Source organism: Salmo salar, chromosome ssa18 (assembly GCF_905237065.1).
Source record: "Salmo salar chromosome ssa18, Ssal_v3.1, whole genome shotgun sequence".
NCBI classification, from domain to species: Eukaryota; Metazoa; Chordata; class Actinopteri; order Salmoniformes; family Salmonidae; genus Salmo; species Salmo salar.
Window position 1 is genome coordinate 32,995,898 of NC_059459.1, and position 19,443 is coordinate 33,015,340.

The 19,443-nt window shown below is 44.4% G+C and overlaps 1 protein-coding gene across 2 annotated transcripts in view; it reads left to right on the forward strand.

The window, feature by feature from the left end:
• LOC106560274 (lysosomal cobalamin transport escort protein LMBD1) overlaps positions 1-19,443 on the forward strand; it is a 311,650-nt gene that overhangs the window by 201,081 nt on the left and 91,126 nt on the right. For both annotated transcript variants that reach the window (XM_045701048.1, XM_045701049.1), the window contains 4 exons: positions 9,600-9,664; positions 11,392-11,494; positions 15,712-15,816; positions 18,909-19,058. In XM_045701048.1, the coding sequence (XP_045557004.1) occupies positions 9,600-9,664; positions 11,392-11,494; positions 15,712-15,816; positions 18,909-19,058 (423 nt within the window). The remainder of the gene's footprint in view (positions 1-9,599; positions 9,665-11,391; positions 11,495-15,711; positions 15,817-18,908; positions 19,059-19,443) is intronic.

A 19,443-nucleotide genomic window follows, 5' to 3' on the forward strand; every position in this document is an offset into this window, starting at 1 on the left:
AGTACCTACCAGTCTTCTGGCTGTTCTGTTTCCACTGCTGTCATGTGCAGAGCTACAGTACCTACCAGTCTTCTGTCTGTTCTGTTTCCACTGCTGTCATGTGTTGGTGTCTGATTGGCTGTATGTTGATCACAAAACGTGTTAGATTATATTACACCAGGCGCGTTAGATTATATTACACCAGACGTGTTAGATTATATTACACCAGACGTGTTAGATTATATTACACCAGACGTGTTAGATTATATTACACCAGACGTGTTAGATTATATTACACCAGACGTGTTAGATTATATTACACCAGGCGCGTTAGATTATATTACACCAGACGTGTTAGATTATATTACACCAGACGTGTTAGATATTACACCAGACGTATTAGATATTACACCAGACGTGTTAGATTATATTACACCAGGCGCGTTAGATTATATTACACCAGGCGCGTTAGATTATATTACACCAGGCGCGTTAGATTATATTACACCAGACGCGTTAGATTATATTACACCAGACGTGTTAGATTATATTACACCAGACGTGTTAGATTATATTACACCAGACGTGTTAGATTATATTACACCAGACGTGTTAGATTATATTACACCAGACGTGTTAGATTATATTACACCAGACGTGTTAGAGTATATTACACCAGACGTGTTAGATTATATTACACCAGACGCGTTAGATTATATTACACCAGACGTGTTAGATTATATTACACCAGACGTGTTAGATTATATTACACCAGACGTGTTAGAGTATATTACACCAGACGTGTTAGATTATATTACACCAGGCGCGTTAGATTATATTACACCAGACGTGTTAGATTATATTACACCAGACGTGTTAGATTATATTACACCAGACGTGTTAGAGTATATTACACCAGACGTGTTAGATTATATTACACCAGACGCGTTAGATTATATTACACCAGACGTGTTAGATTATATTACACCAGACGTGTTAGATTATATTACACCAGACGTGTTAGATTATATTACACCAGACGTGTTAGATTATATTACACCAGACGTGTTAGATTATATTACACCAGGCGCGTTAGATTATATTACACCAGACGTGTTAGATATTACACCAGACGTGTTAGATATTACACCAGACGTGTTAGATTATATTACACCAGGCGTGTTAGATTATATTACACCAGACGTGTTAGATTATATTACACCAGACGTGTTAGATTATATTTCACCAGGCGTGTTAGATTATATTTCACCAGGCGTGTTAGATTATATTACACCAGATATGTTTGATCACTTCAATGCGGTGAAATCTGACTGGAATGGGATCAAGGACCTTTTCTTGTGACCTGTATGTCTGTTTTCTGTCTGTCTCTCAAACTGCTACTTCTTGCTCTTTGGGAGCACCAAGTGCCAGGCAGGGATCATTCCAGAGCAGAGTTACCTACCGGTATGTCTCTGTTTCTCTCACACACCAGGTCTCTTCAGTGCGACCATTTTACTTGCATATGCTCTTCAATATTTTGCTGTGCAACCTGGACATTTTATTTAGGAGCACCAGTGCGCATAGAAAAATGAAGGATTCTAGCTTTATTACCTCAAATATTTTTTATTGTGCTCCTAAATGTATTTGTGTGCGCTTCCATTTTTCAATATAGGCACACACGTGCTCCTTGTTAAAAAGGCCAGCGTAGAGCCCTGCACTCACTTCTCCTATGGTTGCTTTAATGCCTTAGTGTCTGTCTGTGTGTCGGTCACAGCAGTACTTTTCTGCAACCTTTCTGTCTGTCGGTCTGTCAGTCTGCTGCTGCTTGCTCGTTGTGGGTTCTAGGCCATTATAAAGCATTACATAACCAGTACTGGTGTTAAAATGGCTTCATAAATACATTTGGATGATTGACAGACAGGCGTGTTTGTGAGTGACCCTAGTGAACTCAATCTGATTCATTCATCTTGATGGATGTTATTGTATTGCATTTTGACTGTATTTACTGTCATCTGCTTCCCTAATGAGCCTAGAGAGACTTTAATGAGGCCTAATTCACTAATTGGTTGATAATTAGTTAATTAGCCTAGCTGATAACCATGTAACTTCACCTCAGACAATAACATTTACCTTCACACCCGCTCATGTCTGCCCACCAGCATGTCCATACTGTGCCTGTCTGTATGAGGTCGGTGGGTGATCTTGGACAGAAACAGAGCTTCTTGGTATCATCTTGGTGTATCAGAATGTGCCATTAGGAGATGAACACCACACAGGAAGCCAGCTAAATGCACCAGGATGTATTATTCAGCCACCCAGGCTGTCTGTCTGTCTGTAGAGGTGAATGTAGAGCAGTAACCACTTGTCCTTGCTCCAGGTAGTCTGCTGTATCTGCATGTGTGGGGCTGTTGCAGTGATCATTAACGTTTAATAGATGGCCCCAGTCCATGCTCAGATATATAGCCTCAATACAGCCTCAGTCTAGATAGCGGAGATGTCTTTGTTCCATGGCGCACAATTCAGCATTTATGCCTACTCTATTCGGTAACACAAGCTCGCTATTTTGCAGGATTCAAAATAACAATCACTGTTTGTTACAGATGTATAAACTTAAACTAAAAACTATAAACTATAAATTATCTATACATATATTGTCTTTATAAACCTACTTAAATAATGTAATTTGTTGGCCTCCCTTCCTGTAACTAACATTGTGTTGCCTGGCAGCTAACGTTCCCTGGAAGATGTGACATCACACCAATAGAACACTATGTAAAGAGGAACTCAATGACAGCCTTGAAGTGTGTCTCAGAGGCTGCTGTCAACACTGCAATACAGCTCAGCTTGTAGAATTACTGTTGCTCCTCTGTGCCGGGCCAAAGGCCTTGTGGTGGGGTTTAGTCTGCTCCACACTGCCAGGCCAAAGGCCTTGTGGTGGGGTTTAGTCTGCTCCTCTGTGCCGGGCCAAAGGCCTTGTGGTGGGGTTTAGTCTGCTCCACACTGCCAGGCCAAAGGCCTTGTGGTGGGGTTTAGTCTGCTCCTCTGTGCCAGGCCAAAGGCCTTGTGGTGGGGTTTAGTCTGCTCCACTGTGCCGGGCCAAAGGCCTTGTGGTGGGGTTTAGTCTGCTCCACTGTGCCGGGCCAAAGGCCTTGTGGTGGGGTTTAGTCTGCTCCTCTGTGCCGGGCCAAAGGCCTTGTGGTGGGGTTTAGTCTGCTCCTCTGTGCCGGGCCAAAGGCCTTGTGGTGGGGTTTAGTCTGCTCCTCTGTGCCGGGCCAAAGGCCTTGTGGTGGGGTTTAGTCTGCTCCTCTGTGCCGGACCAAAGGCCTTGTGGTGGGGTTTAGTCTGCTCCTCTGTGCCGGGCCAAAGGCCTTGTGGTGGGGTTTAGTCTGCTCCTCTGTGCCGGGCCAAAGGCCTTGTGGTGGGGTTTAGTCTGCTCCTCTGTGCCGGACCAAAGGCCTTGTGGTGGGGTTTAGTCTGTGCCGGGCCAAAGGCCTTGTGGTGGGGTTTAGTCTGCTCCACTGTGCCAGACCAAAGGCCTTGTGGTGAGGTTTAGTCTGCTCCTCTGTGCCGGACCAAAGGCCTTGTGGTGGGGTTTAGTCTGCTCCTCTGTGCCGGGCCAAAGGCCTTGTGGTGGGGTTTAGTCTGCTCCTCTGTGCCGGACCAAAGGCCTTGTGGTGGGGTTTAGTCTGCTCCTCTGTGCCCGGACCAAAGGCCTTGTGGTGAGGTTTAGTCTGCTCCTCTGTGCCGGACCAAAGGCCTTGTGGTGGGGTTTAGTCTGCTCCTCTGTGCTGGGCCAAAGGCCTTGTGGTAGGGTTTAGTCTGCTCCTCTGTGCTGGGCCAAAGGCCTTGTGGTGGGGTTTAGTCTGCTCCTCTGTGCCGGGCCAAAGTCCTTGTGGTGGGGTTTAGTCTACTCCACTGTGCCGGGCCAAAGGCCTTGTGGTGAGGTTTAGTCTGCTCCTCTGTGCCGGGCCAAAGGCCTTGTGGTGGGGTTTAGTCTGCTCCTCTGTGCCGGGTCAAAGGCCTTGTGGTGAGGTTTAGTCTGCTCCACTGTGCCGGGCCAAAGGCCTTGTGGTGGGGTTTAGTCTGCTCCACTGTGCCAGGCCAAAGGCCTTGTGATGGGGTTTAGTCTGCTCCACTGTGCCAGGCCAAAGGCCTTGTGGTGGGGTTTAGTCTGCTCCTCTGTGCCGGGCCAAAGGCCTTGTGGTGGGGTTTAGTCTGCTCCTCTGTGCCGGGCCAAAGGCCTTGTGGTGGGGTTTAGTCTGCTCCACACTGCCAGGCCAAAGGCCTTGTGGTGGGGTTTAGTCTGCTCCACTGTGCCAGGCCAAAGGCCTTGTGGTGGGGTTTAGTCTGCTCCTCTGTGCCGGGCCAAAGGCCTTGTGGTGGGGTTTAGTCTGCTCCACACTGCCAGGCCAAAGGCCTTGTGGTGGGGTTTAGTCTGCTCCACTGTGCCGGGCCAAAGGCCTTGTGGTGGGGTTTAGTCTGCTCCACTGTGCCAGGCCAAAGGCCTTGTGGTGGGGTTTAGTCTGCTCCTCTGTGCCGGGCCAAAGGCCTTGTGGTGGGGTTTAGTCTGCTCCACACTGCCAGGCCAAAGGCCTTGTGGTGGGGTTTAGTCTGCTCCACTGTGCCGGGCCAAAGGCCTTGCGGTGGGGTTTAGTCTGCTCCTCTGTGCCGGGCCAAAGGCCTTGTGGTGGGGTTTAGTCTGCTCCACACTGCCAGGCCAAAGGCCTTGTGGTGGGGTTTAGTCTGCTCCACTGTGCCAGGCCAAAGGCCTTGTGGTGGGGTTTAGTCTGCTCCACTGTGCCGGGCCAAAGGCCTTGTGGTGGGGTTTAGTCTGCTCCTCTGTGCCGGGCCAAAGGCCTTGTGGTGGGGTTTAGTCTGCTCCTCTGTGCCGGGCCAAAGGCCTTGTGGTGGGGTTTAGTCTGCTCCTCTGTGCCGGGCCAAAGGCCTTGTGGTGGGGTTTAGTCTGCTCCACTGTGCCAGGCCAAAGGCCTTGTGGTGGGGTTTAGTCTGCTCCTCTGTGCCGGGCCAAAGGCCTTGTGGTGGGGTTTAGTCTGCTCCACACTGCCAGGCCAAAGGCCTTGTGGTGGGGTTTAGTCTGCTCCACTGTGCCGGGCCAAAGGCCTTGTGGTGGGGTTTAGTCTGCTCCACTGTGCCAGGCCAAAGGCCTTGTGGTGGGGTTTAGGGACGGTTTGAAGAAATGAATACACGGCACCTGAGATACTCCTAATGAAAACACACTGTACTGTAGCACAACCCTGCCACACACAGACACACACACACACACAGACAGTACGGTATAACGACATTGCCAACATACAGTAGCCTCCCGGTACCATCTCCTGTCTGATACAGATAAAGCCCTGATCCCAGTGCAGAGCAGATCTGGCTTCAAATACTATTTCAAATCATTTAAAATACTTTATCTGTGCTTGATTGAGCTTGTCTGGCACAATGGAACTATTTCACTTGTCCCATAATGGCGATCCCCACCCATCTGGCAATCCAGCCAGACGAAAGACTATATGACTGATCCAGACAGATGAACCCTCTGACCAAGCCATCTCTACACATACTGTCTGGTCATTATCACAGAGGGGATGGAGGCACCTCTCTCTCTATTAAAAAATGGTAGGCGAGGGCCATCTCTCTTCAATACCCTGCCAATCAATATATAGAGAGAAAAAGGAAGGGCAGGCTGAACGTGCACACAGACACAGACAGACACACACAGACAGACACACACAGACAGACACTCACAGACAGACACTCACAGACAGACACTCACAGACAGACACACACACACAGACACACACAGACAGACACTCACAGACAGACACACACAGACAGACAGACACACACACAGACAGACACACACAGACAGACACTCACAGACAGACAGACACAGACAGACAGACAGACAGACAGACAGACAGACAGACAGACAGACAGACAGACAGACAGACAGACAGACAGACAGACAGACAGACAGACAGACAGACAGACAGACAGACAGAGACAGACAGAGGCAGACACACACACAGGCAGACAGACACACACACACACACACACACACACAGGCAGACAGACACACACACAGGCAGACAGACACACACACAGACACACACACAGGCAGACAGACACACACACAGACACACACACAGGCAAACAGACACACACACACACACACACACACACACACACAGGCAGACAGACACACACACACAGGCAGACAGACACACAGACACACAGGCAGACACGCAGACACACAGGCAGACACACAGGCAGACACACAGGCAGACACACAGACAGACAGACAGACAGACAGACAGACAGACAGACAGACAGACAGACAGACAGACAGACAGACAGACAGACAGACAGACAGACAGGCGAATCCTTTCTAGAGACCAGGAGTGTAGTGCTGAAGGAGAGATTGGTGCACTAAGGGATGGGGCTGCACACTAAATGGCTCCCTATTCCCTCTGGGACCTAGTGAAAAGAGGTGGACTATATAGGGATTAGGGTGCCATGTGGGACACAGCTGTGGTTATTACAGAGATACTACATGTTGTGGATTAGGGTGCCATGTGGGTAGGGTTGCAAATTTTTTGAGAATATTCCGAGGTGGAAACTTGGATTGCTTGTTGTCAGGCTCAAAAAGCCTCAAATTTGCCTGGATGGACACCAATTTTTCAACCATTGTATTGGTCAGCCTGTTGCGTGCTTTGTTGTGTGTTTCCAAACAAGGACCAGTTGCGCTCTGAGGCGGCTGACGTTGGTGGGATTTGGAGGATGATGGAGACAACAGGGGAAAGAGCCTCAGATCCACAAAGTCCCTTCCACCAGGTGGCTGTTGAGAGATATGTTAGCACGACTGCTATATTGCATCTCCATCCTAAAGCCCTTGCTTGGAAGTGTACTTCGCCAGACTGCCAAGAACCTTGCCTTCAACCAGGCCAAGGTGGTGAGACATGGTAGTGATGACACCATAGGCCTTGTTGATCTCTGCACCAGACAGGATGCTCTTGCCAGCATACTTGGGGTCCAACATGTACACTGCGGTGTGTATGGGCTTCAGGCAGAAGTCTTCACGCTTTTTGATGTATTTCAGAACAGAATGTGGTGCTCTTATTCTTCTCACTTTGCTTGGTGAGGTAGATTGTTGCTATAACTTGATGACCCTTCCCATACCTAACATTTTCCTTGGCTCTCTTGCAGAGTGTATCTATTGTTTTCAGTGCCATGATGTCCTCGAGGAGCAGATTCAATGCATGAGCATCACAGTGTGATGTGAGGGTAGGACTCCTCCACTTTAGACCAAGCAGCCTTCATGTTCGCAGCATTGTCTGTCACCAGTGCAAATACCTTTCGTGGTCCAAGGTTATTGATGACTGCCTTCAGCTCATCTGCAATGTAGAGACCGGTGTGTCTGTTGTCCCTTGTGTCTGTGCTCTTGTAGAATACTGGTTGAGGGGTGGAGATGATATAGTTAATTATTCCTTGCCCACGAACAGTCGACCACCCATCAGAGATGATTGCAAAACAGTCTGCTTTCTCTATGATTTGCCTGACCTTCACTTGAACTTTGTTGAACTCTGCATCCAGCAAATGAGTAGATAAAGCATGTCTGGTTGGGGGGGTGTATGCTGGGTGAAGAACATTCAGAAATCTCTTCCAATACACATTGCCTGTGAGCATCAGAGGTGAACCAGTTGCATACACAGCTCGAGCAAGACATTCATCAGCATTTCTCTGATTACGTTCCTCCATTGAGTCATCAAAACTTCTGATTCCAGGAGGACCATGAGCTGTTGCTATCGATAAGGTTTCTGATTCATCATTTTCACCTCGAATAGAAGTAGGAGGACTTTTGTCAGAGGTTGCTTGTTGTGAGCGCTGAGGGAACTTTATGCACTTGGCCAGATGATTCTGTATCTTTGTTGCATTCTTCACATATGATTTGGCACAGTATTTGCAAATGTACACAGCATTTCCTTCTACATTAGCTGCAGTGAAATGTCTCCACACATCATATAGTGCCCTTGGCATTTTCCTGTAAAGATTAGGGGAAAAAATGTAAAAAAAAGAAATAGTACAATTCCATGTACAGATAAATAGTTAAGCAGTTAGATTAAACAAGTCCTTTGTAAGATAAGATACATTTTTAAAATGAAACATGTATGGAAATAGGTGAATTAATACTCCTCAGTTAGCAAGCTAAAACCCACATGGTAGAAAAAACTAACTTGCATAAATTGTTAACAAGTTAGAAATGATTTAAACACACTTTGCTGTAGGCTACTATTTACTAGTTAACAAAAAATAATGTATGTCAAATAAAATATATTCACCCCACCCAGTATTATAATCAAAACTTACCAGAAAGCATGTAGTCCTTGGCTCAGACAGTATAGTAGTGTGGATTCAATAGCATCTCATTAGTGTGCAAGATCTTGAGAATCAGCTGTACATGTGATGGAAGAATGCACTGTGCATGCAGAGGGTTGCAATTCCATTGAATTGGGGATTGTTTAACCAAAATATGCCACAAGACCTAGAATTGCCTTATGTATATCCCACAAAAAAAGGTTCAATGTTATAAGCAAACTTTTTTTTATGAATTTAAGCAAAATTCCCAGGCTTAACTTCCCATGGAAAATTTCCCGGAAAGTTTCCGACCCTTTTCAACCCTACATGTGGGACACAGCCTTGGTTATTACAGGGATAGTACATGTTGTTCACAGAGAGACAGCATTTTCTGAAGGAGACACAGTTAGACTCAGAAGATTAACACAGGCTGTCAGATGTGATTGGGCTCAGCAATGTCATCGCGCGTGTGTGTGTGTGTGTGTGTGTGTGTGTGTGTGTGTGTGTGTGTGTGTGTGTGTGTGTGTGTGTGTGTGTGTGTGTGTGTGTGTGTGTGTGTGTGTGTGTGTGTGTGTGTGTGTGTGTGTGTGTGTGTATCTGGCATATGTGTTTGACTGTATATTTTCTCTTGTGGCCAATGTTGGTAAGTGACATTTTTAGCTGACCTGAGGCCAGAAGCGCCACTGGAAGGCTGGCGAGCAGACTGACACACACACACTGGTCTGGGCCTCTGTTTCGCCTCCCGTGCCTCCCCGTCACCTTTGGCAGCAGTGGCAGTCTGTGCCCAGCCAGTCCATATGGCCATGCTTTGACAAATGACATGACCCTTAGGTTAAAGTCTGAAGGCCCATGGGTTTCCATTGTAACACGTTTCATTCCCCTCTGCATGTAGTCTACAGCATGGAGGATATTAATACCTAACACTTCCCTTGTGACTGATGCCTTCAACAACATAACATCTCTCTTTTATCTTCTCTCTTTCTCTCACCTTTTCTCTTTCTTTCTGTCTCTTTCTCTCTCTTCTTTCTTTCTCTCCCTCCTCTCTCTCTCCCTCCTCTCTCTCTCTCTCCCTCCCTCCTCTCTTTCTCTCCCTCTTCCTCCTCTCTCTCTCCCTCCTCTCTCTCTCCCTCCCTCCTCTCTTTCTCTCCCTCTTCCTCCTCTCTCTCTCCCTCCCTCCTCTCTTTCTCTCCCTCCCTCCTCTCTTTCTCTCCCTCCCTCCTCTCTCCCTCTTTCTCTCTCTGTCTCTCCTTCAGATTCTGCTGGGAATTTTCTTCATCCTGTTTGCTCTGCTGTTTGTTGTTGCTCTGTTCATTTCAAAGTAAGTAGACACATGTACACCTAACCTGCCATAAAAATGTAATGCAGAGTCACTCATATTTACTACAACACATAAGTATTACTGTCTCTGGGTACAATAGTAATAGGTAGTATAGATAGTACAGGCCCACGTCACACAGACAGTGTTGTTACTAAGACTCATGAGTCACACAGACAGTGTTGTTACTAAGACTCATGAGTCACACAGACAGTGTTGTTACTAAGACTCATGAGTCACACAGACAGTGTTGTTACTAAGACTCATGAGTCAAACAGACGTCAACTCTAGTAATTGTAATTGCAGGGTCCTGACAGTGTTGCAGGGTCTTGACTGTGTGATTGTAGTTAGTGCAGCCAGAGAAGTTTCAGTGTGCTGTCATATCTCATATCTGATAAAAGTTCACATGGATTTATGATGCATGGTTAAACTAATGTGTAATGGTTTGTGTCTTTTATAGTAACGTGCTGTTAATGTTAAATGGTTTGTGTCTGTTATAGTAACATGCTGTTAATGTTAAATGGTTTGTGTCTGTTATAGTAACGTGCTGTTAAACTAATGTTAAATGGTTTGTGTCTGTTATAGTAACGTGCTGTTAATGTTAAATGGTTTGTGTCTGTTATAGTAACGTGCTGTTAAACTAATGTGAAATGGTTTGTGTCTGTTATAGTAACGTGCTGTTAATGTTAAATGGTTTGTGTCTGTTATAGTAATGTGCTGTTAAACTAATGTGAAATGGTTTGTGTCTGTTATAGTAATGTGCTGTTAAACTAATGTGAAATGGTTTGTGTCTGTTATAGTAACGTGCTGTTAAACTAATGTGAAATGGTTTGTGTCTGTTATAGTAACGTGCTGTTAAACTAATGTGAAATGGTTTGTGTCTGTTATAGTAACGTGCTGTTAATGTTAAATGGTTTGTGTCTGTTATAGTAACGTGCTGTTAAACTAATGTTAAATGGTTTGTGTCTGTTATAGTAACGTGCTGTTAAACTAATGTTAAATGGTTTGTGTCTGTTATAGTAACGTGCTGTTAAACTAATGTTAAATGGTTTGTGTCTGTTATAGTAACGTGCTGTTAAACTAATGTTAAATGGTTTGTGTCTGTTATAGTAACGTGCTGTTAATGTTAAATGGTTTGTGTCTGTTATTGTAACATGCTGTTAAACTAATGTTAAATGGTTTGTGTCTGTTATAGTAACATGCTGTTAATGTTAAATGGTTTGTGTCTGTTATAGTAACGTGCTGTTAACTAATGTGAAATGGTTTGTGTCTGTTATAGTAACGTGCTGTTAATGTTAAATGGTTTGTGTCTGTTATAGTAACATGCTGTTAAACTAATGTTAAATGGTTTGTGTCTGTTATAGTAACGTGCTGTTAAACTAATGTTAAATGGTTTGTGTCTGTTATAGTAACATGCTGTTAAACTAATGTTAAATGGTTTGTGTCTGTTATAGTAACGTGCTGTTAAACTAATGTTAAATGGTTTGTGTCTGTTATAGTAACGTGCTGTTAATGTTAAATGGTTTGTGTCTGTTATAGTAACGTGCTGTTAAACTAATGTTAAATGGTTTGTGTCTGTTATAGTAACGTGCTGTTAATGTTAAATGGTTTGTGTCTGTTATAGTAACGTGCTGTTAACTAATGTGAAATGGTTTGTGTCCCTGAATGTACGTGCCTGTGAACAATAATTTCCTTGGAAGAGAACTAAACTAGTCTGTTCTGTTCTGCAGTTTGGACAAAGCTCTTCACTCTGCTGGCATCACTTCTGGCTTCATGGTGTTTGGCACCAACCTGACCAACCCTCTGAATGAACTCCTGCTGACTCTACAGCCTGTGAGTTCTGTTTGTGTGTGTGTGTAGATGAATGCACTTACTGTAAGTCGCTCTGAATAAGAACGTCTGCTAAATGACAAAATGTTTAAGTGTTTGTGTGTGTATATGCGTATGCCGTGTGTGTGCGCGCAGCCTGTGAGTATACTGAAGCCCCTCTTTCCTTAAAGTGGGATAATGTTCCATGTCGTTGGCCTCAGTGGGATAATGCTCCATGTCGTTGGCCTCAGTGGGATAATGCTCCATGCCGTTAGAACAATGAATTATATTACTAAAACAGTAAAGGTCACAAGGGGTCAAGCAGTATCTTTTACCATAATAATACATTATTAAGTACATGCCATTTTCCAGTCATTTTCCATTACTTTTAGATCTTACTTTATCAGAAGTGTGGAATGGTAAGTGGCTCGGTAGAGATTTAAATGAGTAGTTCAATGTATTTTACTTTAACTTGATGTTAGTAGTGCAATGGTAAGTGTTCCGGTGTCTTGGAAAATATTAATTCCATATCCACCCTACGTCATCTTCTCAAATCAGCTAATTAGATCACGTATTAGTGAGAGTATGGGTCCCAAATAGCACTCCATTCCCTATATAGTGCACTACCTTTGACAAGATCCCTATGGGCCCTGGTTAAAAGTAGTGTGCTATATATGGAATAGGGTGCCATTTGGGACATTACCAGAGAGAAGTCCTGGCCATTGATTTCTGCAATTAGAGTAGGATATTTTAATTAAAATATATTATTCCCCCGGGACCCATAGTGAAGGAGAATAATCACCACCACATTACTGGCGTATTCATAATGTCTTCTCTGTGATGTGAATGACCAAAACCCTGGGCTCCTAATCCCTACATAGTGCACTACTTTTGAGAGATAGAGGGAGAGAGAGTTGTTGACATATATAGAACTTAGGCTGCTATATGAGATCATCCAGCCCCTGATTGGCTTGTAGGAGGATCTGATGATAAGAATTGTAAAGGTCACAGTGTATCCTACTATTTAAAATGCATGTCAAGCCCAGTAGGAGTTATGAGTGTAAAGCTGCCAAAGTGCCAGGCATTAACATTTCCTCCACAGTGACGTGCAGCCAAGCAACTTATTGGACAGTCATTTTCAGTGAGCATGACTTTCAAAGAGTTTTCCACCCACAAAACTTTTAAATTTATTATTATTTTTTGAACGACCCACTGAAGCGAACACACACCTAGACACACACACACACCTACAGTGTTTCTCAATATGCATACTACCATGCTCTATACTACCATGCTCTATACTACCATGCTCTATACTACCATGCTCCGAGTGCATTCGCTGAGGACGTTCTCTTGAGTACGTTCCTGTGAGGGCGAGAGTGTGGAGAACACATGAAACATTCAATTTGAGCAGCACTCCCCCTACTGTATTACCTCACGCTGAGCAGCACTCCCCCTACTGTATTACCTCATGCTGAGCAGCACTCCCCTTACTGTATTACCTCACGCTGAGCAGCACTCTCCCTACTGTATTACCTCACGCTGAGCAGCACTCCCCTTACTGTATTACCTCACGCTGAGCAGCACTCCCCTTACTGTATTACCTCACGCTGAGCAGCACTCCCCTTACTGTATTACCTCACGCTGAGCAGCACTCCCCTTACTGTATTACCTCATGCTGAGCAGCACTCCCCTTACTGTATTACCTCATGCTGAGCAGCACTCCCCTTACTGTATTACCTCACGCTGAGCAGCACTCCCCCTACTGTATTACAACTACGCTAGAGACAGAGTCGTTACAGTATGAGACTACGCTACAATGCAGAGCAGACACTGCCGTTACAGTATTACGCTGGCAGTGCAGAGCAGACTACTACCAGACAGTGTAAGTACAGCAGACTACTGCTAGGACAGAGTGTTACAGTATAGCAGACTACTGCTAGGACAGAGTGTTACAGTATAGCAGACTACTGCTAGGACAGAGTGTTACAGTATAGCAGACTACTACCAGGACAGAGTGTTACAGTATAGCAGACTACTACCAGGGCAGAGTGTTACAGTATAGCAGACAACTACCAGGACAGAGTGTTACAGTATAGCAGACTACTACCAGGGCAGAGTGTTACAGTATAGCAGACTACTACCAGGACAGAGTGTTACAGTATAGCAGACTACTGCTAGGACAGAGTGTTACAGTATAGCAGACTACTACCAGGACAGAGTGTTACAGTATAGCAGACTACTACCAGGACAGAGTGTTACAGTGTCGTGTCTTTGGCTATGCCGGATTAAGTGATATGACATGCTAACCTATAAAATCCTTTCTCTGTAATTAATATTACTTGATTAAGCTAATCATGTAAATGTAATTAACTAGAAAGTCGGGGCACCACGGTATAACGTTTATAGAGCCGTTATCTTCCGAATAAACTCTTAAAATACTTAGTCATATTTTACATCGATAGCAGTCAATATTAACCCTTATCTTATTTTCAGTCTCATAATGAAAGTTGTAAATTCTTGGCTATCTTCACGAACCCTGGCTAACAAGTTGAATCAGCAATACAAAATTGGGTTTAATTATTTATTTACTAAAAACCTAAACTAATCACACAGAATTACAAATTCTCCGAATACAAATGATGTCATACATGATGGCTGGTTACACAAAGGAAAGGGGGTTGGGCTTGAATGAAAGAGCGGGAAGATTTAGGAACACAGAAACATCAGCTATGCTATCGTAAATACATTATCTTATGCATTCTAAATTACCGCCCATTTGGAAAAGGAAAACGCAATAAATATTTACTCTGAGCTGCGCTTCGGTAGATTGGTCGTAGATGCTGGCCGGGTTGGCCAACAGATCTTCCTGTCCTCGGAAGAATGTCTCTGGTGGTCCATTGAATACGTGGTGGTATCTTCGTCCGTCTGTTAGACTGGATCCGTCGTCCGTCCTTTCCTAGCCCCCGTCTACAGCGGCCGCTGCTAACTCAACGGCTAGGAAGTATCACTTCTGTAGTGAATAAGCTCAAAGTTCATACCATTCGCCACCAAAGCTCACGCCGAGGTTGGCTTAGTTCTGTACTTGACGTGTGTCCTTCTAACGTAGAGGCTGCAGACCTCACGTACTGGAACATGGTTATCTTTTCGTCAAAGGCTTATATAGTGGAGAGGGGGAAGGATGTGTTTCATCGTTTATAACCCCTGTCTCTTCACAGGGGTGGGCCACTGATCAAGCAGGGCACTTTCCTTATGAAAACCCAATTCTCTCATTTGGAAGCTAAAATTATATTTAATCTCCTAACAAACAATTTCAATATCAAACATTTAAATTGCATAACAATTCCATGTTACTCTGATAACTAGAGGGTGTATACTTTCTCAGGTACAGTTTATGTCGTCCTGTCATCAGTCATAATGTCTCAGATGACAACCGAACTGACATCCATACTCATTACGTTCCCAAGCATATTTCCAACTGGTTTTATTACCAAAATATTGTTCCTTTTCCCATTTGTTTGATGTTCCCAGACTCTATATTTAACAGGACAGCAGTCCTTCAGGACAGCAGTCCTTCAGTAGGGTCAGAAAGTCAACGTCATAACAACAGTATAGCAGACTACTGCTAGGACAGAGTGTTACAGTATAGCAGACTACTGCCAGGACAGAGTGTTACAGTATAGCAGACTACTGCTAGGACAGAGTGTTACAGTATAGCAGACTACTACCAGGACAGAGTGTTACAGTATAGCAGACTACTACCAGGACAGAGTGTTACAGTATAGCAGACTACTACCAGGACAGAGTGTTACAGTATAGCAGACTACTGCTAGGACAGAGTGTTACAGTATAGCAGACTACTGCTAGGACAGAGTGTTACAGTATAGCATTCTACTGCTGCTAATTGCCCCATCTAAACACAGCTCTGTGTGTGTGTGTGTGTGTGTGTGTGTGTGTGTGTGTGTGTGTGTGTGTGTGTGTGTGTGTGTGTGTGTGTGTGGATATTGGGATGATGCCCTGTTGAAGAGGAATGAGTTGGGAGCTTTCACACTCTCTCTGTTTCTGTCTCGCGTCTCTTTCTCTCTCTGTCTCGCTCTCTCTCTCTGTGTCTCTCTGTCTCGCTCTCTGTGTCTCTCTCTCTCTCTCTCTCTGTGTGTCTCTCTTTCTGTCTCTCTCTCTCTTTCTCTCTCTCTGTGTCTCTCTCTCTCTGTGTCTCTAACCTTTGACCTGATGTTTCCCAGGTGTTCCCGTTGGATTATGTCCTGATCACGGTCATCACCATGTACTTTGTGTTCACCTCCATGGCCGGCATCAGGAACATGGGCATCTGGTTCTTCTGGATACGGGTCAGGACAGCTCCCCACACACACACACCTAGGCTCACACACACACTCGCCCGTTCATAGAGTAATCACATAAAAGAAGATGTGTATCATTATGTCTCATCTCATTGCTACATCTATGTGTGGTAGATGAACCTGCTTTCGACTGTTTCTCCACAATTATCTTTCAGACATACTATCTATTACTGCATGTTTCCTGTCTCTATCACTTCCTAGGAGACATTCTCTATTGTTTTTAACTAGCTGGAAGACATACTAATCTACCTGACAGCGACATAATCACCTAACTGACAACAGACATAATCACCTAACTGACAACAGACATAATCACCTAACTGACAACAGACATAATCACCTAACTGACAGCGACATAATCACCAAACTGACAGCAGACGTAATCACCTAAATGACAACAGACGTAATCACCTAACTGACAGCAGACGTAATCACCTAACTGACAGCAGACGTAATCACCTAACTGACAGCGACATAATCACCTAACTGACAGCGACATAATCACCTAACTGACAGCAGACGTAATCACCTAACTGACAGCAGACGTAATCACCTAACTGACAGCAGACGTAATCACCTAACTGACAGCAGACGTAATCACCTAACTGACAGCAGACGTAATCACCTAACTGACAGCAGACGTAATCACCTAACTGACAGCAGACGTAATCACCTAACTGACAGCAGACGTAATCACCTAACTGACAGCAGACGTAATCACCTAACTGACAGCAGACGTAATCACCTAACTGACAGCAGACGTAATCACCTAACTGACAGCAGACGTAATCACCTAACTGACAGCAGACGTAATCACCTAACTGACAGCAGACGTAATCACCTAACTGACAGCAGACATAATCATCTGACAACAGCCGTAATCACCTAACTGACAGCAGACGTAATCACCTAACTGACAGCAGACGTAATCACCTAACTGACAGCAGACGTAATCACCTAACTGACAGCAGACGTAATCACCTAACTGACAGCAGACGCAGCCGTAATCACCTAACTGACAGCAGACATAATCATCTGACAACAGCCGTAATCACCAACTGACAGCAGACGTAATCATCTAACTGACAGCAGACGTAATCACCTAACTGACAGCAGACGTAATCACCTAACTGACAGCAGACGTAATCACCTAACTGACAGCAGACGTAATCACCTAACTGACAGCAGACGTAATCATCTAACTGACAACAGACATAATCACCTAACTGACAGCAGACATAATCATCTAACTGACGGCAGACATAATCATGAACTGAACTGTGTTGTCTGACAGCAGACATACTAATCTAACTGTAATGTGTTGTCTGACAGCAGACATACTAATCTAACTGAACTGTGTTGTCTGACAGCAGACATACTAATCTAACTGTAATGTGTTGTCTGACAGCAGACATACTAATCTAACTGTAATGTGTTGTCTGACAGCAGACATACTAATCTAACTGAACTGTGTTGTCTGACAGCAGACATACTAATCTAACTGTAATGTGTTGTCTGACAGCAGACATACTAATCTAACTGTAATGTGTTGTCTGACAGCAGACATACTAATCTAACTGAACTGTGTTGTCTGACAGCAGACATACTAATCTAACTGTAATGTGTTGTCTGACAGCAGACATATTAATCTAACTGGAATGTGTTGTCTGACAGCAGACATACTAATCTAACTGAACTGTGTTGTCTGACAGCAGACATACTAATCTAACTGTAATGTGTTGTCTGACAGCAGACATACTAATCTAACTGTAATGTGTTGTCTGACAGCAGACATACTAATCTAACTGAACTGTGTTGTCTGACAGCAGACATACTAATCTAACTGTAATGTGTTCTCTGACAGCAGACATACTAATCTAACTGTAATGTGTTGTCTGACAGCAGACATACTAATCTAACTGTAATGTGTTGTCTGACAGCAGACATACTAATCTAACTGTAATGTGTTGTCTGACAGCAGACATACTAATCTAACTGAACTGTGTTGTCTGACAGCAGACATACTAATCTAACTGAACTGTGTTGTCTGACAGCAGACATACTAATCTAACTGAACTGTGTTGTCTGACAGCAGACATACTAATCTAACTGTAATGTGTTGTCTGACAGCAGACATACTAATCTAACTGACCTGTGTTGTCTGACAGCAGACATACTAATCTAACTGTAATGTGTTGTCTGACAGCAGACATACCAATCTAACTGTAATGTGTTGTCTGACAGCAGACATACTAATCTAACTGGAATGTGTTGTCTGACAGCAGACATACTAATCTAACTGGAATGTGTTGTCTGACAGCAGACATACTAATCTAACTGAACTGTGTTGTCTGACAGCAGACATACTAATCTAACTGAACTGTGTTGTCTGACAGCAGACATACTAATCTAACTGTAATGTGTTGTCTGACAGCAGACATACCAATCTAACTGGAATGTGTTGTCTGACAGCAGACATACTAATCTAACTGAACTGTGTTGTCTGACAGCAGACATACTAATCTAACTGAACTGTGTTGTCTGACAGCAGACATACTAATCTAACTGTAATGTGTTGTCTGACAGCAGACATACTAATCTAACTGAAATGTGTTGTCTGACAGCAGACATACTAATCTAACTGTAATGTGTTGTCTGACAGCAGACATACTAATCTAACTGTAATGTGTTGTCTGACAGCAGACATACCAATCTAACTGGAATGTGTTGTCTGACAGCAGACATACTAATCTAACTGTAATGTGTTCTCTGACAGCAGACATACTAATCTAACTGTAATGTGTTGTCTGACAGCAGACATACTAATCTAACTGAACTGTGTTGTCTGACAGCAGACATACTAATCTAACTGTAATGTGTTGTCTGACAGCAGACATACTAATCTAACTGTAATGTGTTGTCTGACAGCAGACATACTAATCTAACTGGAATGTGTTGTCTGACAGCAGACATACTAATCTAACTGAACTGTGTTGTCTGACAGCAGACATACTAATCTAACTGAACTGTGTTGTCTGACAGCAGACATACTAATCTAACTGTAATGTGTTGTCTGACAGCTGTACAAGATCAGACCCAAGAGAACCCGTCCCCAGGCCCTCCTCTTCCTCTGCATGATTCTACTGCTGATTGTCCTTCACACCAGCTTCATGATCTACAGCCTGGCCCCGCAGTACGTCATGTACGGGAGCCAGAACTACCTGCTGCAGGTGAGCTGCTGTGTGGGGGAGGCCTGGGTGTGTCTGGGGTGGGGGGTGTGTGTCTGAGGGGTCTGGTGGGGGTGTGTGGGGTGGGATACTGCGGAGGGGGAGGTGTGTGTTTGGGGATATGGGGAGAGGGTGATTGGGGGGGACTGGGGAGGGGGTGGGGGTGTGTCTGGGGGGGTCAATCAAATGTATTTACATCAGCTGATGTCACAAAGTGCTGTACAGAAACCCAGCCTAAAACCCCAAACAGCAAGCAATGCAGGTGTAGAAGCACGGTGGCTAGGAGAAACTCCCTAGAAAGGCCAGAACCTAGGAAGAAACCTAGAGAGGAACCAGGCTATGAGTGGTGGCCAGTCCTCTTCTGGCTGTGCCGGGTGTTGATTAGAAC